Source organism: Apteryx rowi, unplaced genomic scaffold, assembly GCF_003343035.1.
Source record: "Apteryx rowi isolate R43461 unplaced genomic scaffold, aptRow1 scaffold_1056, whole genome shotgun sequence".
In the NCBI taxonomy this organism is placed as follows: domain Eukaryota; kingdom Metazoa; phylum Chordata; class Aves; order Apterygiformes; family Apterygidae; genus Apteryx; species Apteryx rowi.
Window position 1 is genome coordinate 107,835 of NW_020447260.1, and position 19,639 is coordinate 127,473.

At 47.9% G+C, this 19,639-nt stretch overlaps 1 protein-coding gene across 1 annotated transcript; it reads left to right on the forward strand.

Moving 5' to 3' along the window:
• Positions 1-1,100: 1,100 nt before the first annotated feature.
• KLHL26 (kelch like family member 26) lies at positions 1,101-17,188 on the forward strand. Its single transcript, XM_026069257.1, has 3 exons — positions 1,101-1,334; positions 10,901-11,083; positions 14,212-17,188. Exons 2-3 carry the CDS (start codon positions 10,902-10,904, stop codon positions 15,791-15,793), a joined length of 1,764 nt encoding a protein of 587 aa, XP_025925042.1. The 5' UTR covers positions 1,101-1,334; position 10,901; the 3' UTR covers positions 15,794-17,188.
• Positions 17,189-19,639: the final 2,451 nt, after the last annotated feature.

Sequence of the window (19,639 nt, forward strand, 5' to 3'; positions counted from 1 at the left end):
CACGCACCTGTCGTGCGCGCACGGCTCCCCTCCGGGGCCGCCCGGCCCGGGGTGTGTGTGGTGGGGGGGGGGGCACCAAGTTTTGCGGGGTTTCAGGCCTCTTCTTAAAAACACCAGGTTTCCCCCGCTGCTGCCTGCACGGATCGGGGCGCTTTCSGCCCCAAATCCCCTTCTTGCTGGGATGTCCCAGCCCAAACGGCCCGGTTGGGTCGCGCGCCCCCCGCGAAGGGACGGGCGAGGTGGGGGCGGCCGGGCCTCGCGGGGCGGCAGCGCGTCTCCTGCGCGGACGTCGGAGGGGTTTTGGGGGGTTTTGGGGGAGTTTTGGGGCGCTCCGCCTAAGAAACGGTAGCGATTTGCTCCGGAGCTGTAATAAATGGTGCAGCGTGGAGGCGCGGCAGCGCGTTCCCTGCTCTGGGGACGTAGCTGCCCGTGTCGGCGCGCGTTTGCTCGCTTTGTTAGTTTTCAATTAAAGTCTGTTGAAATTTRGGTGCTTTTTGTTGGTCATTAGTCTCCTGTTTACTAAATGATGGATGTACCAGAGAACACAGGTGCCTGGGGGGAGAGKGCTGACATTGGACAGGCTCTATAGAGCAAGAGAAAAATTTTAAGGGCATTTCCTATCAACTAATGATTCCTTGTAAGCGGCTTCTAAGGCCTTTACTTTTGATTTTTTTCTTTTTTTCACTTGCTGAGCACTTGCCCTCTAAGGCAAGAGGGCAGAGTCCTCTCCTGCTGTTGCACACACACACATGCCATTTCGGTGGTGTGCTGTTACTCAAACAGCCCAGGCAGAATTTCCATCTTTGGAGTTGCTACCGCGTGGCTGGTGCTAGATCCCCGTAAATATGCTGGCTTCCCAAAAGCAGGARAATTAACTTGACGGCTGGGGATCCTGTGCTTTCGTTCCATGCAATAGGGCACATGCTGTGCAAGACAGCACGGGCAAAAAGTTTGGGATACTTTGGTGGCATGAGACAAGGCAGTTGCTGCAGATGCGAGTTTGCTTGGGATTTGCACAGGAAAAATACGTGCCTACTGCTAACACAGCCATGTGTTTTATGGTGCTTCTGTTCCATAATTCCTCTTTTTGTTTTTTTAAAAGCACGCAGTGAGAAAAAATCTCTTTTTATAAGTTCAAAACCAAAAGAGGCCCAATCTTCGTAAATGTCCTTGTTTTTGCGTGGATGAATTTCATGCACTGCAGATGGCTTTCATACCTTACTCACAGCCCTCAGTGTCGTGTGGAGGGAGAGTTTCACGCTCCGTCRTTAACCCTGTCTGTAATATTGTGCTCAGTGCTGGTCCTGAAGATGCGCTTTGAGATTCGCGAGCAGGTAAGTGCAGAAAAGCAGCGCGATCCGTTGGTGTCCTCTGTAAGACGCAGCTCTGAGCCGTGTGCGTTTTAGACACGAGATGTGCGAACTTGGCTGCAGCGTTGGTGGAGCAAGGTCACACGAAGCAGGGGGATGCCAGGATGTTGGAAAACCCTCTTCCGACGCTGGAGAGCGGTTGCTGGGGAGGCCTCCAGGCAGGGGTTAGCTGGGGTGTCCAGGCAAGCTCTCGAGGAGGGCCGTGTCTCTCCAGAACCGGGATTAATCCCTTGAAGAAAGGCAGAGCGCCAGGTTGCGTAAACACTTTTCAGAAACCTTCCTAATGCTGTTGCACAGCGGCCTGTCCGCTGAAAGCAATTCCACCTGCCAAAACCAGAATGGATGGATGAGGGAGACCTGCAGGCTTTCCWTATCTAAAAGTACATATGTCTTAGTTCACATCAAGAGAAAGTAGACTTGAACTCCCCTGACCCGATTCCTTCTGAAGAAAGCGGTGGGAGAGGGAGCAAATGTGCAGGAGGAGGGGGTAAAACYGAGTAAGTGGAAGATAACGACAGGGGCTGCGAGTCCGCCTTGCTTTTGCGTTACTATAATCTTTAGTATCCAATCAGACAACGCTGCGTTTTGAAACTGTTCAAAGTTTCATTTTATATGTTTTTTCCGTTCTATATTCTGCCACATGGCAATTTTAAAACAGATTTTAGTTGTTAGATCTGGTAGACGCGGTGTAAATGTTTATGCTCTAATTGAATCACTGTAAAAATAACTGCTGCTTTCTTATTCAACATTGGAAGGCTTCTGAGCCGGAGGTTTTATTTAGACTAAAAGTAAACTTCAGTGAGTCCTTAAAGGTTCTTGTCTTACCCTCCAAGTGTTGCTTAGCATTAACAGCTTTGTAAGGAACAGGCTTGCATCATGGGACGATGGCTAAGGAGTCTTTTCCAGTCTCTCATTTAAGTGAAAGATAAATGCTGAACTTCCATAGAAGCCAGGGACCTTTATCGAGAAAAGCTATTGCTGCGCTTCAGTGGTCTTAGGTTATTCTGCTCGGGTAATGCAGTTAGGGTGGGACTCGGATATGGAGAGCTGGACTGCCCAAGAAGCTTGAAAACATAACGAACTCCAGGATGGRTGCGTGTCTGCCGAAGGTGAGTGCAGAGCATTTAGGCAATGAGGGAGATGGCTGCAAACAGCAGGGCTGTTAAGAGGATTTGATCATGGAACTGAACTGGTACCAGTGTTACGATGCCAAGTGCTCGGGCAGCTGCTTGCATCTGCTACAAAATCTGATTTCTTTAGTTTGTGTTAAAAAGTGGTGTTTTTTTCTGACATCTGCTATTTTATGGTTTAATTATGCTTTTGCTTGAGATCTCTAGCTGGTGAAAGCCAATAAATCCGGTGGGCAGAGGTAAAGAGAAAGGAGGAGAGTTCACAGCAGCGTGGCTATTTCTGCTCCCTGTTGCTCATGCTATGGTCCACACGCCGTATGTAAGTGTAGTCCTGTCACTTCTTGCAGTAGTGCCCAGAGGCTGCAATCGATGCTGCAGAAAACTGCCGGGACAAACGCTGCCCCAACTCCCCCACGGTCTAATTTTCAAGTTTTTCTAAGTTTTCCCTAAGGCCTGAAGTGAAGGGACTGGCGTGGTCGCATGGTCTGATGTGGGTTGGAGAAGGTCACAAAGTGATTTGCTTGGAGGGGGGGAAACTTCTACCACGTTAGGGGCTGCTCATGGAGCTAAAACAGGCCGTCTCCAGCTTGCCACTGCTGACCAGGGACAAGTGGGGAAGCCAAGGCAGGATTTGACTGATTTCAAAGCCGTAGCTGTGCCATAGATCGGCTTAGCCCCGTTGTACGCCGCGGAGACAAGATGCCGAGCGGGGACGGTCGCGAGGGCAGGGTGGTCGCTGGAAGCYGAGCGGAGAAGCTGTGTCTGGGGCTGGACGGAGCGTCGCTTTTGGGGTGGCCTTGCTGGCTCTGCTGTGCTTGCCGGCACCGCTAGGTGCCTCTCGGCTTTTGCAGAGCGGCGCTGCCGCAGAGGTGTGCAGCGGCGGGCGGCGAGCGGGCGCAGGAAAGGCGCCCGGGGGCTTCTCGGTGCAGAAATGACCCCGGCGGTGGTGCTAGAAAAGGATGCTTCYGTTCTGTGCTTTTCTGATTTGGCTCTGCTGTGTCTTTCCTCCTCCTAGAGGCTAGGTTTGGCCGTCAGGGCAGAAGTAATAATTTGTGCATATGGTGGGGGAATATGGAATTGTTTAAGGCAGCACTGTCAGCAGGAGCACTGAACGTGTAAAGAGCCGCATGCCATGGATACGCAGGCAAATCTTACAAATGTAAAATCAGCCATCCTTCTGGTGCTCCTGGTGGAGCTGGCTGATCCCGGGAGCGAGAGACAGCAGCTGATTTATTCATCGCTGCGATACTGCATGTGGCTGCCAGAGTAACTCCTATGCTTAGAACGATTTTTATATTTGTTCAGTTCATTCCTGGCTCAGCAAGATCAGGTTTGGGGCTGATGAGGATATAATCGCTATAAAGTCGGGGGGATTTAGCATCTTCCCATCCTCYGTCGCTGCGCGGATGCAGGTTGCAGTTGGAGGACGGTGCAGTGTTGCTGGTGCCGGCTCGTATTTATTGCCTGTGCTTGCTCCTCGCGCTTTGCTGCAGGAGGAGGTTCGGGGGCAGGACGGAGGGTGCCGGGAGCGTCCCCGCGCGCGAGGAGCCACGCTGCCCAGGCGCAGACCCGCTGCAGCTGGGTGGGGAGAACAGGCGGGACCGTTCGTGGTTAATCATCTTCTCAGCCTAGCTCTTAGTGCCCTAATGCAACCGGTAAAAGTGGGCCCTTACTTGAGACTTGTGTTGGCCACTTTGGTCCTCTTCCTTCAGCAACTAAACGGCTTTTCCCGTTTGTCCCTGCACCGCTATAAAGATGAATCTGGCTCTGCGACAGGAGCATTTTCAGGATCTTGTTCCTTTTTTCACGATGTGTCCCGGGTACGGCATGTACTGACCAGGGCTGCACGTAGAAACTCCCTGAGGTGGCACAGAGTTTAATGTGTTCAGATATTTCACCCGCTGCTTTTTTGTTCCATGCTCCACTGCTCCATTTTACCAGGCCAGCCAGCTTTTGACAGACATCCAGTTTTATTAGTGCTTTTAGCAGAAACCAGAATCCCACCTCCTTTGGCTTGAGAACAACCTCCTGCCTGAAGTCTGGGAGCAGAATATATTTGTGTGTGTCTACTGGGCCCTGTGTGAGTCCAGCTCGGAAAGGAAAAAAGGAAAGAAAAACAGAGATTTGGAAATGCTTCTGGGACTTCTCAGCGGACAAAAAATAATATGTAAAGAAAACAGTTGAAAATACTCATCTTGCTTTAATTTGCTCCCTTACCTTGGGATGATAGGGATTCCCTTCGTTCCAGCATGGGATGAGCAGGATTGCAGGTGAGCAAGTAAGAAGTGGATCGGTAGGACCAGATTCAGAAAGCACTTAAAATTGAAACGTTAAGGTTTCCCCTGGTTTCTGTGAATATGTCTTTAAATGCTGCTCTCATCAAACCCAAGGCCAGCTCAGACATGGATGGTCCTGCAGTTGGAGGGGCCGGGGTGCCGGGGTGCCACCTCCATCACAAAGTCGCGCGGTCAATCGTCAGAGGCCTCAATTCCCGGTCCGCGAGATGGGGACCCCAAAGTGCTCGTGCTCCTGCCTCCTCCCGTCCTGCCTATTGCCGTGGCAGGGGCTTTCTCCTTGCACCGACCACTGGCTCCCTGTAGTACAAACAAAGTTTGGGTTTTTTGCCCCCCCCTTCTTTTTTTTTCTAACATAGTGAATATTACTTGTTCTTCCTGTGCCACATGTTAAATTTTCTCAAGGTTTGAGACTTGAAGCATATAAGATGGAAGGCAAGACTTTTAAAACTACGCCCGACCTTTCACTGTTCAACTTTAGACGTTTTATAGAAGGTTTCTTTTTTTTTCTTTCCAGAAGGTATTACTCCCTCTAAAACTCAGAGCCATTTATAATTTCTCTATCTGAGCACTCCAAATTGCTAGTCACTTCTAAATAGTATTATTAGTCTCAGGCTTTTTACTTGTATTTATTACTTCTGATGAAAGAGAAGGTGTCAGGAGAGGAGAACGAGTGGAGGCAGAGGAGAGAACTTGGCAGAAATTAAGAGAAGAAGGTGGGACAGGGAATGAAGAAACTGATGAAATTATTTTCTTCCCTTATCTTCCCTAAGGATGACTGTGCTTCTCTGAAAACCATCCCCTCTATTTGGTGTGTTAATATTTAATCAGTTGCTGATCATTAAGCGCTTGTTGTTGTTGCTAATTTGGACAGGGAAGCGATGGTAAATGTTGTTTCTGATGGGATGCTGGTGGCGGCCTCGCCTGCTGCTGGGAACGTAAGTAGGTTAACAGGGCAGGTATTTTTAAGTCTCATTGCCTGGCAGCAATTAATCTTCCTTGCACCCAAACTTCACGTCTTGCACGTTAGCGTTGAAGAACCCTATTAATGCCTCTCGGTGGGGGATGAAGGACCACAGAGGCCTTGTCCCAAAGTGCCGAAAAGGGAGTCTGTGAGACGGCAAACTCCAGAGTCATGTGTTTTGCCTTCTTGCCCTAACGTAACGTTTGTTAGTGTGAGGTGCTGAAAACTCATCTTCATCGTTTGAGCATGTGATATCAAGCTTAAGGATCTGAAATATTACAGTAACCATGGCTACCAGTGACTTATCTGAGGGAGTTTGACTTTTGTTTTGATTTTAAGTGTCTTAATTGTAGTTTAAAAATCAGAATCTGAATGTGTTTTTTACTTAGGCATGAAACCAAAGGCATTAAATGATTTGCATTATTGAAATATCTATAATGCCGCCTTTGAAAGATTCTCGGAGAAGGCCCTTAATATTCATCCCGTATGTTCTAAATAAAGTTACTCCTCAGCTTTCTGTTAGTTCTGCTGCTCTCGCCATAACATTTTTCTGCAGGCTCGAGTGCTCAAACGGTGCCTTGCTGGCTCTTTTGCAATCTGAAGTCCTTTGTTTATCCGGGGAAAAGCGGTGGCACTGTATGCTTTGTGCATGCGAACACAYGCAAGCTCCTTCTTTTCCTCCGTCCTCTTTTGTACCCCAGCCATAGCCTGCAGGGTCCTACCTTTAGAGCTTGTGTTTACCGCCGAGGCTGCCTGTTGGAAGCTTGCCCTGCTTAGAAATCTTGCCAACCCTCTTGAGTTTCTCCTGTATGAAAAATTATCGAGCACCACCTGCCCGGAGAGTGGGAAAACGTGGGTGGATGTTAACGGGGATGCTCAACTGGGATGCTGAGAGCCTTGCTAGCAGCAGAACTGCCTGTCCTTCCGAGGAGGACCGTGGTACAGCAGAAAAGTAGCAAGAGGTCAGGCACTTGTGTTGCAAAAGATTTCTCTTACTTAATTCAATCGCTGCAATATTGCAATCTAGCCGCGTATAATTCTCTCCATTTGTACTTGTGCGGAAGTTGCGAACGCACTGAAATATGAACTTATGCTTCGTAAGCCTTTAATTCCAGCTTTGATGTTTTTAATCATCAGTAAAGATTTGGTAAAAATGATTCATTAGCTTGACATGCAGCTTGGATTATACATGGTGTTGCGGGAAATAGAGGAGGCAGAGGCAGGGGATGGTGGTCCAAAGAGCAGACCTCGGGCGAAGCCAAGGTCGCTCYGTGCGTATGCAAGTTGCTGTTGCGGTTGCGGTGGCAGCTCTCCTCCGGGCTGTTCCCGGAGCCTCCCCTGAACCGGTTCATGAAGTTTGGCCCTCAGCGGCTTGGAGACAAATCCTCTAGCCCGTTACTTGTCCTCTCATAGTCACTTTTGGAAAATCTGGTTATCGGTGGTGTTATTTGAGACCGCTGTCCAAAATGGATAGTGCGCCTGAATCAAGGTACGTGCTGAGTTCCCGTTTCCTATGGTGGATGCAGCTGTGTGAATATAAAGGTGCCTTTCACTGCTACAGCTATTTCCATATGGAAAGTGGGATTTCTGTCCTGGTAAAGTCACCTGTATACCGGTATAGTCACGTTAAAAGCCCTGATGGTGTAAACAAGTCCCCTTGCAATGAACTCGCACGTCGCCGCTGTGAAGCCTGGTGGCTGTGCCGCAGCGCCGCTCGACGCGAACGTGGCCTTGCGCGTTTTACCTTTTCTGAAGGGCAGGTTTGGCTGGGGCGTGTGCCCGTGGTGCCGCTCCGAGGGCCGCCGCCGCCACGGCGCGTCCGGCCCCGCTGCGGGAGCCTCCGAGAGGCTCTGCGGTGGGGAAGGGGCTTGCGCGCTGCCTCCCTCCCTTTTCGAGGGCGAAGAAGAAAAAATAAGGAAAATTCGAGATGCTCTCCGAACGGAATAAACACTTTGGCAGTATCATGTGATGGAAGGCTTTTATCTCGGAGGTGTGCTCCGAACCGCGGAGAAGTCGATGCAGCTCTCCCGAAGTTTGTCTGCAAGGCTGTTTTGTCTGCAACAAACTGTTAAGCAACRAGTACGCGCTATATTCAGATCTCCGATTAGATAGGCACAGCCTCACAAAGGCGCTTTCAAATGTTCAGGGCTTCCTTTTGTGCTCTTTTTCGTCTCTCTGACACCCAACGGCTGCCTCCGCGGCTAGCGTGGTGCGAGGAGCGGCGGCACATCGGCTCGCTGGGCCGGTGCGCCCCGCGGCCACAGGCGGGCAGCCCCCGAGCCCGGCCTCCTTTCGTTGCGATCCCCTCTTCCTGACCGCCCTGCTCACGCTCGGCAAGGGTTCTTGCTGTTTTCTCACCTTCCCGCCGCCCCCCTTTTTGGTTTTCGAAAGCCTCTTGTTTGGTTTCTCGCGCTCTGGGAACCTTTCATCCAGCTTCCAGCTTGTGTGTTGTCTTTTAAAAATTCCTTTTTTTTTTTTTTTTTTCTGCAGGCTTAACAAAACTGGACATCTTCAATGCTTCTCTTACTGACAGATTTCTGTTGTGTTTGTCCCTCTCCCTGGAGGATTGTGCAATCGCTGGATCCTTTTATTCCATACCTGTAAATAGACACAGGAGCCAGTGCCCGCAGTTTTGCTGGGGCGGCTGCTCACGATGCCCTGTTGAAACGAGCCGCACGTGCGGACGCGTCTATTCCAGAGCAGAAATGTCTAACCCACCCTGATTTAGTCCTCTATCTATTTTAAATTTACTCCCTGCACGATTAAGAGTGTCTGCAGAGAGTTAATCGAGAGRAGGGAAAGATGAGGATTGTCTGCCGAGGTGAAGCCAGTCGTTTGCTTGGGCACCCACCTGGGGGGCTTGTGCCAGTCGCGCRGAGGCGGCGCGCCAGGCTGGCAGGGGGATAAGGAATATTTAAAACAGGTGTGCATAAAACACTGAAGAAAATTCCCATGGGAAGAATCCTGCAGCAGCTCAAGTGAAGTTACAGTAAACGAAGAAGTTGCCCTCTCCCAGATGAGCCCCTGGAGCTGCCGGGTATTTTTCCTGCCCGACGCGAGGCAGAATGGGTTTGCTTGGTGAGCAATGCTGTGTTCAGAGGCAAGATCGTTTCCCTGCTTGTGCTTGGTGTTTCCTTCGTTAGACTCCAGCGAATCGAACCCATTGCTCCAAAGAGCAGAGTAAAACAAGTGTGACATGATGAATATTCATGTACGTGCTTCCTTCAGCCTCCCTCCTCTTTAGCCGTGGCAAGAGCTGGAGTGGGTAGATGCTTCTTGGCTCTCAGAGTACCGGTAGGGTCTAGGCAGCAACCGACTCTGCTATTCCTTTTTGTAATCCTTTTCATTTTAAGAGCGATGTTGTAGCCGGGCTTCGCTTTCAGAGCTAAGGCTTTTTAGCACATTTGGACTTTAAGGCAGGAACTGCACATCCACGCCGCAGGAAGCACAGCGACTCGTGTCCTCGTCCCGAACRGGAGCTCGTATGCGTTTCGAGAGACAGGCTCGAGCCCGAGCAGTTTTGCAGCAGAACACCGAGGTCTGATATCTGCATCCTGCAGGAGCCCGGCGCGCTCTGGGGCGGCTCGCGTGGCGGGGCTGCCCTCTCCGCGGGCTGATGAGCATCACAGATTTCCCCTAGCTTGCCTCTTCCATAGCGCTCGCAGGAAATTGCGATGCGATAAGTTAGGCGAGTAGCAAGTTGTGTTCGTTGTTGCTCATTGTTTGAGAATTGTTTACGTCCCCTTTTTTGTTATCCCACCTCCCTGACTCTTCTCTGACCTTCCCTACTTGCTTTGTCCATTATGTGCGGCTTTTTTCCTTGTTTAGGCAGTGAACTCGTCGGGACGGTTGCTGGCGCGCTGTGCGATTACCCAGCCCTGAGCGCGCTGGGGCCTAGCCTCTGCACTTTCCTTGTTGGCTTTGGCAGTATAATCCACCTAAATAATAAGGCTACCCCTTAAGTACGGTACTCGCTGCACTCCTAATGTAGACATGGGAGCAATTAATCTCCACGTAAAAGCTGCACTGGATGCTTTATATGAGCAGCTTTCCAGGCTCAGCGTGATCTGTTTGGGATTTCTATGTCGCACTCTTGCTCTTCCGTAAAATATTTCTGAAAACTCAGAGACCAAATAGCAGGTTGTTTCCAAAAACCAAAATCCCTCTCTGAACACTGGTTCCTGTATATGTTTTTTTCTCCCAGAAAGACTCGGAAGAAAGTGGTATGTTGGTCTTGAAAACAGTTCAGAGTTGGATTAAACGTGTAAATGGATCTCTGAGATTTCATGTGTCTGCCTGCGTGAGTGAGCCCGTCTCCGTTCGGCGTGCGCTACGCTAGCCCCGTCGCACCTCACTCAGGAAATCTGCGGCACGACTGCAGTTGTTTTCGGAGGGGCACAGAGTATCCAACAGCCTCGTCCACTTGGGCAGGAATATTGGTGATGTTCCCCTTGCCGGGCAGAGCTCTTGCCGGCGAGGGCAGCTGAGGGCAAGTGAGCCTAGGAACGGTGCTCCCAGCACTGAGCAACACATGCAAGAGGCATTGGGGAAACCAAGGGAATATTCACACTGGGAAGGGACTGGTTACAGTGCAGTGCAAGCGGCTGACGTTATTTAGAGCAGCCAGTGCTATGCAATGTATTGCTTTTGCTCTTCTCATGAGGGTCAGGCATAAGGAAAGGATCAAGTAGGGTTAGCAGGGCTGTCCTTGGACCCTACCAAATATCTAGCAGCTGCAGCTAGGATTGGTAGGGAGAAGAAAAAGCAACTGTGATTCAGTCTTGTGGTTGAAGTCAAGGTCAGAGTGGACTCTGGGGTAGCCGTCGTGTGGGGACACCAATGTTTTCTGGAGATTTTGGCCCCGTTTGCTGATGCTTGGATGGTCGTTGAAGCCCCCATGTCCTGCAGTGTGACAGGCTGTCAGTAATATGAAAATATAATTTAAAATTTTGGAAGTGTCTTTTGTGTTGGGAGAAGGGGATACAACGAAGGTACCGATGTTGTGATGTCCCATGTGGCTATTGAGCTGGGAATTTGCTTTCAAACTGCTTCATGGTAAAGCATCTTCCCCAGCATGCTTTGTAGGTATACCGCATATTGTTTTAATTTAAAACCAGCCTGTCTCTCTTGTTCTGTTTTTAGCATGGCTGACAAGAACAGCACCCTGAAATGCACGTTCTCTGCTCCTGGCCACAGCACCACTCTGCTGCAGGGACTGGCCTCGCTCCGAGCTCAGGCTCAGCTGCTTGATGTCATCCTCACTATAAATAATGAAGTGTTTCAGGTTCATAAAGTTGTCTTGGCTGCCTGCAGTGACTATTTCAGGTGAGAATCTGATAGGGAAGCAGAAGCAGGCATTTTTACCTTTGCTGTCGGTTTGTTTCCCCTTCCTTCCCTCCCTACGCCCTCTCCTCCCCCACCACAAAAAAAAGCCTTTGGAGGTACGGTGTGCACCCATCCCGGCAGGCATGCGAAGGCCCAGAGCCTGTCCTTCCGCGTGCAGATGAGGTTGTTCTGCTACAGCAGCTGGGCGAAGTCCCACGTTCGAGTCCAGGTCTTGAACCTACCTAGGCAGCATTTAGTAGCTGCTCTGCCTGCTGAAGGAAATCGGCTGTTGCCTCTGAGCTACTTTGATTGAGAAGTCGCAGTGAGGGCTCCGAAATGAGTCATCCCACTGAAAGATAGTGCCCACTGTAAATAACAGTAATGTTATTTTTAAATACCATTGATCTGTCTATAATGCTTATTGTCCCACTTTGTGTGTATATTCTCCAGACCCTTGGGAGATGGGGAGGAATTGTCCCATCTTGTATTGGTGGAGCACGGAGATGAGTTTACTTATCCAAATTAATGCAGAATGAGTCAACTGCAGAGCTGGAATTCAGCCTTCTGCTAAAAGTTGAGTCCAATTGTTAATCCATCCTGTGTCTTTCAAATGCTTAGTAAGGGCCCTCTTTGACTTGCAGTTACTTCTCTCTTGAGGCAGGGAGGGATCTTTCCTGGCAGTACCCATAGCAATTTCAGGTGATGGACGTGCTGAGGGCAGCAGATACAGGGGAGGTTCAAAACACCAGAGAACTTGAGCTGGGTGATGTTCTAGACTTTAAGCCATGACACATAAGGGTGGAGAAGGCCTGTTCAGCGGAGTTTGCAATCTCTCGATGTGTGGGTTCCTCCATGACCTGAGCAGATTGATTTGCTGAGCAGGTAACCAAGAACAAGGGACTTCAGTGCAGGCGTATCTCTTTGATTCCTTCTCCCGTTTCTTCAGCTACTCTGATCTCCATCTTATGCATACATATATCTTCAAGGCTGTTCAAGGAGCTTTCTCCATTCTCACTCCCCCTGGTAACATAAGCTTGGAAGGTTTATCACTCTTCCTAGCAGGCATGCAATTAATGATGGAGCTGATCTTCCACCAAATGCTAATAGCACTATTTGTATTCATAAATGCTGTATGCAGTGCCACTGCTAGTGTGTTTTCACTGTCGAAATGTAATTGCCGAGTAGGTTTCTTGTTATAACTTCTGTTGTGTTAAGTAAGGTTGTCCTGGGGAACAATGGCAGAATAATCTAGCTATTGAAAATAGTCTGTTTTTATTCAGAAAGAGGGAGGGAAAAGAGTGAAATAGAGGCATTTATATAATCAGCATTTTAGAACCATAGTACTTTTTAAAGGAATTGCATTCTATTTGATGATTTGTCTTCATCATAGCAACAAAAATGCTTCTCTTTGCTTGCGCACGTTCAGCTCCACAGCTAATGCATGAATCCACATATGTCCGCATGTCCTCTGGGGCAAGGGATCAGGGCAGCATGCTGTTCTGTGACATGGGATATGCAAGGGGATTTTAACAGACTGCTCTCATTTGCTATATGGACAAATAATTCCTGCAAAGAGTATTCCTGGTCACTCGGTTACGGAAAGCTGATTTCATATGCAGATATTTCCTTATTTAGGTCATTTAGCTTTTCTTCAGTTTATGCTGGACTGCAGCAGTTCTTTTAGCATGGTTTGGACAGGAAACTTGGAACTCCTGTCTTCTGACAGCATTCCCAAGCTATTCCTTTATTCCTGTGCTGATGCAGAAGAGGGTCTGTTCAGCCTTTTCTCTGAGTAACTCGCACCTTGGAGTCACTGCAGCTTCCTAAAGCAGCTCTAATGGCATTGTACATTCCCAGTGAACTTAGTTTTTCCTCTTTCATATTTGAAAGGTATCAGTGTTGGAAGGATGGCCCAAAAGGTGCAGGCAGCAGCAAGCAGTTTAAAAGGTCTYTTGCATTGCAGCCTCTCTAGTTTTGCTGTGGTGTCTGTGCAATGGCTTTGACTGGTGAAAGTGCATGTCTCAGTTCTTGCAGCAACCTGTTTTGACTTTGCCTTCCCCCAAACCGCTCTGCTGCTACTTGTTGAGTAGTACGCACAGCGCAAACCTTTGGCCCCGAGCTACCTATATGTAACAAAACTGCTGAAATTTAATGTAAGCATATTAACAACAACAACAAAAAAAACTGCAGTTATATCCCCATCACACCCACAGGCCCCATATCTGGGAAATGCAACACGGCTCTAGGAGAGCGCTTTATGGGATGGCTGTGTGCAGCCCTTGGCTTGGTATGTGCTTCCTGTGGAATTTAGAAGCCTCCCAAGGAGGTGATCTAGGACCTAAGCTCTGCCTGGCCTGGTCAACCGATGTGCTTGCAGCTGTGCTGCAAGAGGAGAATCTTTTTTTATTTTAATTGCCTGCTAGCCCCCTGCCGTTGTACTGCAACATAACAGATGCTTTCTGGTCGCAACTCATGTTTTCTTCAGGTGTTGGGAATGAACCTTGGAGGAGGTTCTGTCGTGGTTACCAAAGCTACTCAAAAGTTCTGCTTGCACCTGCAATATGTAAGCCATGTAATAACTAGCGTACAATATAATGGGCTAATTGAAATCCTTGTCTCATGAGCAGGCAAGCTCAGAGGATCACTGACCTCCCAAACACAAGTGTCTTCCAAAAGTGTATTCTTCCTCTGTGCTCACAAATCCTGCATGCTTGAAAATTAGGTAGTTAGGGGGATGGTTACCAGTCCGTGCTGGTGCAGATCCCAGCGTATCCTTTTGCTGATCAATTTTGTGGATGCATTGGTCCAGCGTACTATGCTTCCTGCTCTTATAGTCCTACTTATTTCTTGAAGCGTTGTCCTGTGGACCGCTCTTATTTATGCTGTCAGCAACAACAGGATTGAAAAGCTTAACTTTTCTGTGATAGCTATGTTTATGCAAGCTTTGTATAAGTAATTGCATACTTTTATTTCTCCTGGCTTTTACAGCTTTAACCTTGATTTTTTTTCCCCCCTCATTCTTCCCAAAAGAATCAATATGTTTAAATAGAAAAAAACACCCTGAACTGATGCATCATTTACATGTGTTTAAGAGGGGGGAAAATTTTGTTTGTGTTCTTGACCTTCAGGGCGATGTTCACAGGAGGGATGAGAGAAGCCAGCCAAGATGTGATTGAACTGAAAGGTGTATCTGCAAAAGGACTGAAACACATAATAGACTTTGCTTACAGTGCTGAAGTGACTCTTGATCTTGACTGTATTCAGGATGTGCTGGGAGCTGCTGTCTTCCTCCAGATGGTGCCTGTCGTGGAGCTCTGTGAAGAGTTTCTGAAGTCTGCCATGAGCGTTGAAACATGTCTTAATATCGGGCAGATGGCCACCACCTTTAGCCTTGCATCCTTGAAGGAGTCAGTAGATGCATTCACCTTTAGGCATTTCCTCCAGATCTCTGAGGAAGAGGATTTCCTCCACCTGCCGCTGGAGCGCCTTGTTTTCTTCTTGCAGAGCAATAAGCTGAAAAGCTGCAGTGAAATAGATCTCTTCCGTGCTGCTGTCCGCTGGCTGCAATACGACCCAACCCGCCGTGCCAACGCCAGCCAGGTGCTCTGCCACATCCGCTTCCCGCTCATGAAGTCCTCTGAGCTGGTGGACAGCGTTCAGACCTTGGACATAATGGTGGAAGACGTCTTATGCCGGCAGTATTTGCTGGAGGCCTTCAATTACCAGATCCTGCCCTTCCGCCAGCACGAGATGCAGTCGCCTCGCACCACCATCCGCTCGGACGTCCTGTCCCTCATCACCTTTGGCGGCACTCCCTACACCGACAACGACCGCACTGTGAGCTGCAAAGTGTACTACCTGCCCGACGCCAACGTGCGCCAGTTTAAGGAGCTGACGGAAATGGAGGTGGGCAGCAGCCATTCCTGCGTGGCCGTGCTCGACAACTTCGTCTACATCGTAGGAGGGCAGCACCTGCAGTACCGGAGCGGCGAGGGGGCTGTCGATATCTGCTACCGCTACGACCCGCACCTGAACCAGTGGCTGCGCATCCAGGCCATGCAGGAGAGCAGGATTCAGTTCCAGCTGAACGTCCTGCACGGCATGGTGTACGCCACCGGCGGGAGGAACCGCTCCGGCAGCTTGGCCTCGGTAGAGAAGTATTGCCCCAAAAGCAACGAGTGGACTTACGTGTGCTCCCTGAAACGCAGGACGTGGGGGCATGCGGGAGCCACGGTGGGAGACAAGCTGTACATATCAGGTGGGTATGGGATATCCGTGGAAGACAAAAAAGCCCTGCACTGCTACGACCCGGCAGTGGATCAGTGGGAGTTTAAAACCCCAATGAACGAACCCAGGGTTCTGCATGCCATGGTCAGTGCAAATAGCAGGATTTACGCTCTGGGGGGCCGCATGGACCACGTGGACCGTTGTTTCGATGTTTTGGCTGTGGAGTACTATGTGCCTGAAACGGACCAGTGGACAACCGTGAGCCCCATGCGCGCAGGTCAGTCGGAAGCTGGGTGTTGTTTACTAGAGAAAAAGATTTATATTGTAGGAGGGTACAACTGGCATCTGAACAATGTTACAAGCATCGTGCAGGTGTATAACACAGAAACTGATGAGTGGGAAAGGGACCTGCATTTCCCAGAATCTTTTGCTGGCATAGCATGTGCTCCTGTGATCCTGCCGCAGGTGACGACCCAGAGGTAACCACATGCGACTGCGCTGGCCTGCGGAATCGCCTCGTGTTGCATGTAATCAGGATGCCGTGTTGTTCCCTTGTTGTTTGCAAATGGTATTGTGCATTTTGTGGGTGAGGGAAGGAGAAAAATAGCTTGCATTCCCTCCTCCACGAATCCCTCCTCCTCTTATGTAGTGTTCTGGCAAGCGCGTTCCATCAGAAGCACTTGTCAGCTAGTTAGACTTAACAGATGTTACAGCTGGAAAAAGCTTTTCTTTTTTTTTCTTCCTCCTTTTTTTTTTTTGATGGGGGGAGTGAATTTTGCCAACTTTCCATCTTTTTAACAATGTTATGCATTGCAAACATTGACAGCTCAGGAGTAATTCAGTACTGTGGTCTGTTTAAAAGAGTTCAGGTGTGATTTTCTTTTTTCTTTCTTTTTTTTTATTAATAGTTCCAAGAATCATTGTATGTCAATTTGCTGATTTTTTTTTGTTGTTTTTTTTTTAAACAAACAAAAACCAAAATCTGTATAACATACTGACCTCCAGAAGCAATAAAGGGACAATGGGAGCTAGAAGAGCTCAGGTGCTTGGTCTATGAAAGCATGTGCTTGCTTCTCAAAGGTGTGGTGTGKTTTTTTGTTTTTTTTTTCTTTTCTTTTCCCCTTTGTTCCCCTGAAAGGGGAATACTTGTCCCTGCACATCTCTGGTCTGTGGTGATTCTTCCTTGTTTGGATTACCTCGCAGTTTCAGATCACTTCCTCACCCCCTCCAGGTAGTAGCATGATATTCTAGTCTAGAAATTCTCCCTTAATTGGGACACCCAAAGTTTGCAACACTAAGACCATGTTGATAGCTTGCTTTCATGTACACGGGCATGATTTTTATACTTGCCATCATTTGCTTGGCTTCACTGGCAATAAGAGCTCTGCAGCTGTTCATCTGTGCTGAAGCGAGACCACCTGGAGTTTGTCGTTCACCTATATGGATCCATCCAAACCTTTTTCATACAGCAAAGGAGGTGGGTGCTACTTGTCCAAGTGCTTGAAGGTTTTCTCCCTTGACCTGTAAATAAGATAGTTGGTATCATGATATGATGGAAGTCGAAGTGGAATGGTTTTTGTTGCCACTGAGTACTTTAAATTAGCAGAGATTTGTTCTAAGACGGCTTTGTCATGTTTAGTATTCTGTGTGCTAAACACACATTTTACGATACTTCTTGAACTTTCCTCCAGGTCATTTTTCTAATTAATTTGACTGATTAACGAATTGAAAGTTTCTCCTTTTTATCAGGTATTCTGTTTCAAGGGCTTTGTTTTGTATCTGTATAAGTTTGATTTTGATGTATGCAGCCTCCTTTTTAGAGAAACTGTTGCATTCTGCTGTTAAATAAATACTGTGCTGTAACCTTTAGAGACAATATGTAATGTCTGTTTTGCTAATGAATCATTGATCAGGTCTATTTAAAGCATGAACTCCATACCTCAGATTCACTTAAAGATATTTTTCTCTGATAATTGAATCAAAGTACCTTTGTACATGATGGAGTGAGGACACATGCTTCTCAGTTAAGCTTGGCATCCAAATTTTAGTTAAAAGGATACATAGTTTTACCTGCATTTCTCTCTACTTGCTGGTTTGCCAATAATAAATTAATGAAAAGTACTTGTTGTTGAACAGTGTGCTAAAGCCAGTGGGCAAGCTCCACTTGCCAGCTCTTAGGCAGTTAATTTACTCCATTCTCTGTTCATTTGGTCTGGCGTGGAAGCTAGAAACACTGCAAAACAGCCTTGGCAGATAAAAAATGCATTTTGAAAGGAAGAAATGTAACTCAATACAAGCTTCAAAGTTGCAGAATAATGGATTTTTTTTTTAATTTAAATGCTTGCTTATGTTTATGAAAGGAGCGCTTCTTTAGGTGAGTAGCAAATGGAAGGTTACTTGCTTTCCTGTTTGCAGAATACAATTCAGCTTCATGCGAGTGTGCCATTCCCCCATCATTACCTCCCTAAAATACTTCAGTGTTCTTCCCTATTTATTTAAATCTTCCTACCAATAGTATTTCTATGGCAGCAAGTGATGGTTTGGGATCTTCTCTAATAACTGAGATTTTCTGAATGTGCAGCCTTAGTGCTCACAAGCCAATCTGAACCCACGCTGTGACCATGGTTAGCATCTCTTCGTAAGGAAACTGTTTTAATTTTCACCTCAAGCTTCTAAGGTATGTGTTTCTGTGTGTGTGTCGGGGGGGTGGATTGTGAAGGGGGAAAAAAGAAAAAATCCTTGAAAAATTAACTATGTTTGGTCTTACTTTTAATGACAACCTTGCAAAAACAGACTTAGCCTCTATTGGTTCATGCTGGAGTGGTGGCTATGTAGACAGGAGGATTCACAAAGCCATTCTGTAATCGTGGTTTAATAAACACACCAACCGTTGCCTGCGATGCGGCAGACGAGCCCGGTACCTGCGTTCCCGTTCCCGGGCACGGCGGGACGGATGCTGGGAAAGGTTTCCAGACTTTCTCGCTGAGACCTGTGGCAGAGCACTGCTGTGCACCATCTCCCTTTGTTAAAGGAATGTGCTTTTTATAGAAATAATAAATAATTATTTTTCATAATGTTAGCTAGAAATATTCTAGCTGTTCTTAATTTAGCAGAGACTGGCTAAAATATTTGTGAAAGTGCATGTCATCGACATTGATAATAAAGTTTTACCCCTGTAAAATATGCAGCCATGGCTCTGAGCTGTTATATGCATAGACTACATGTTATTCTGAAAATAAACCAGTCTGATCCTTTTGTTATATTGAAACAACTTGATGCTGAGGTGAGGGTCTTCACATGAATATCTAAGTAATCTTGAACAATGTTTTTGCTATGGTGGGATGCAGTGCAAAGGGGCTTCGCTTTTAACACTCCATGGTTCGGCTGGAGAACACGCTTCATGAGATGCCCTGCACGAAATGCAGCTGGCCGGGGATCCTCTCTTCTTTGAGAACGAACAAAGCCAAATAAATGTTTGATTGCACTCAGGGTCATATATTAGTCTCAGAGCAGCAATAAACATTATGGGGGTAAACCTGATTTGGTACATTTTAAAATACCCTTGAACAGATGGGGAACAGTAAAAGTCCAGCATCGTTAGCTCTCGGTATTTGCGGAGTAAGCGTGTCCCATTGGGGACTCCCGTCACGGCCGGCATAACAGCTTCTGTCTTCTCTGATGTTTTATGGGCCTGAAATTGTACTTAAAACTATAAAGAAAGAGAGCGCTCGCGCTCTTGGCAGGGTGCAGACTAGCTAGAGATAGGGAGCGTCTGCATCCTATTAATGGTGTCGCTGACCCTTTTCCGAAGGATCTGCCTGCTCGGCATCCGACTGTCGCTTCTCCCTATCCGAGAACCTCACTGACTCGCACAGACTCTCGTACCGACATCTCGGAAATTTAGTAGCGGCAGAAATGCTCATTTCTTTGATTTCGAGCGAATGAAGACGCTCCCCCTAGCTCCGAGCTCCCTGGTGCCGATTGAAAGTCATGCCGCGCGCTGCAAGTGGCTCAGGACCGCTCGTGAGCCCGGCAGAGCTACGCGGACGCGCCGGCTTCCACGTCTGCCATAAGGTCTCGAGTTGCTGAAAACGCTGCGAGCTTTAGGGACGTTCATCATGCTACGATTATTGAAGCCAGGCTACTGTCAAAATAAATAAAACATGTTTCCCAACGCAACTCTAATTACGATTTTTAGCCAGTTGTGTAATGTGCAGAACTTTATTTACCATAAATCTTTTCGGTCGCTTGCACAAATGAATGAGGTTTCATCACTTGTGACTTAAGGAGCAGGACAAGTTAGTGGGACTGAACAGATTTACAGCTCAG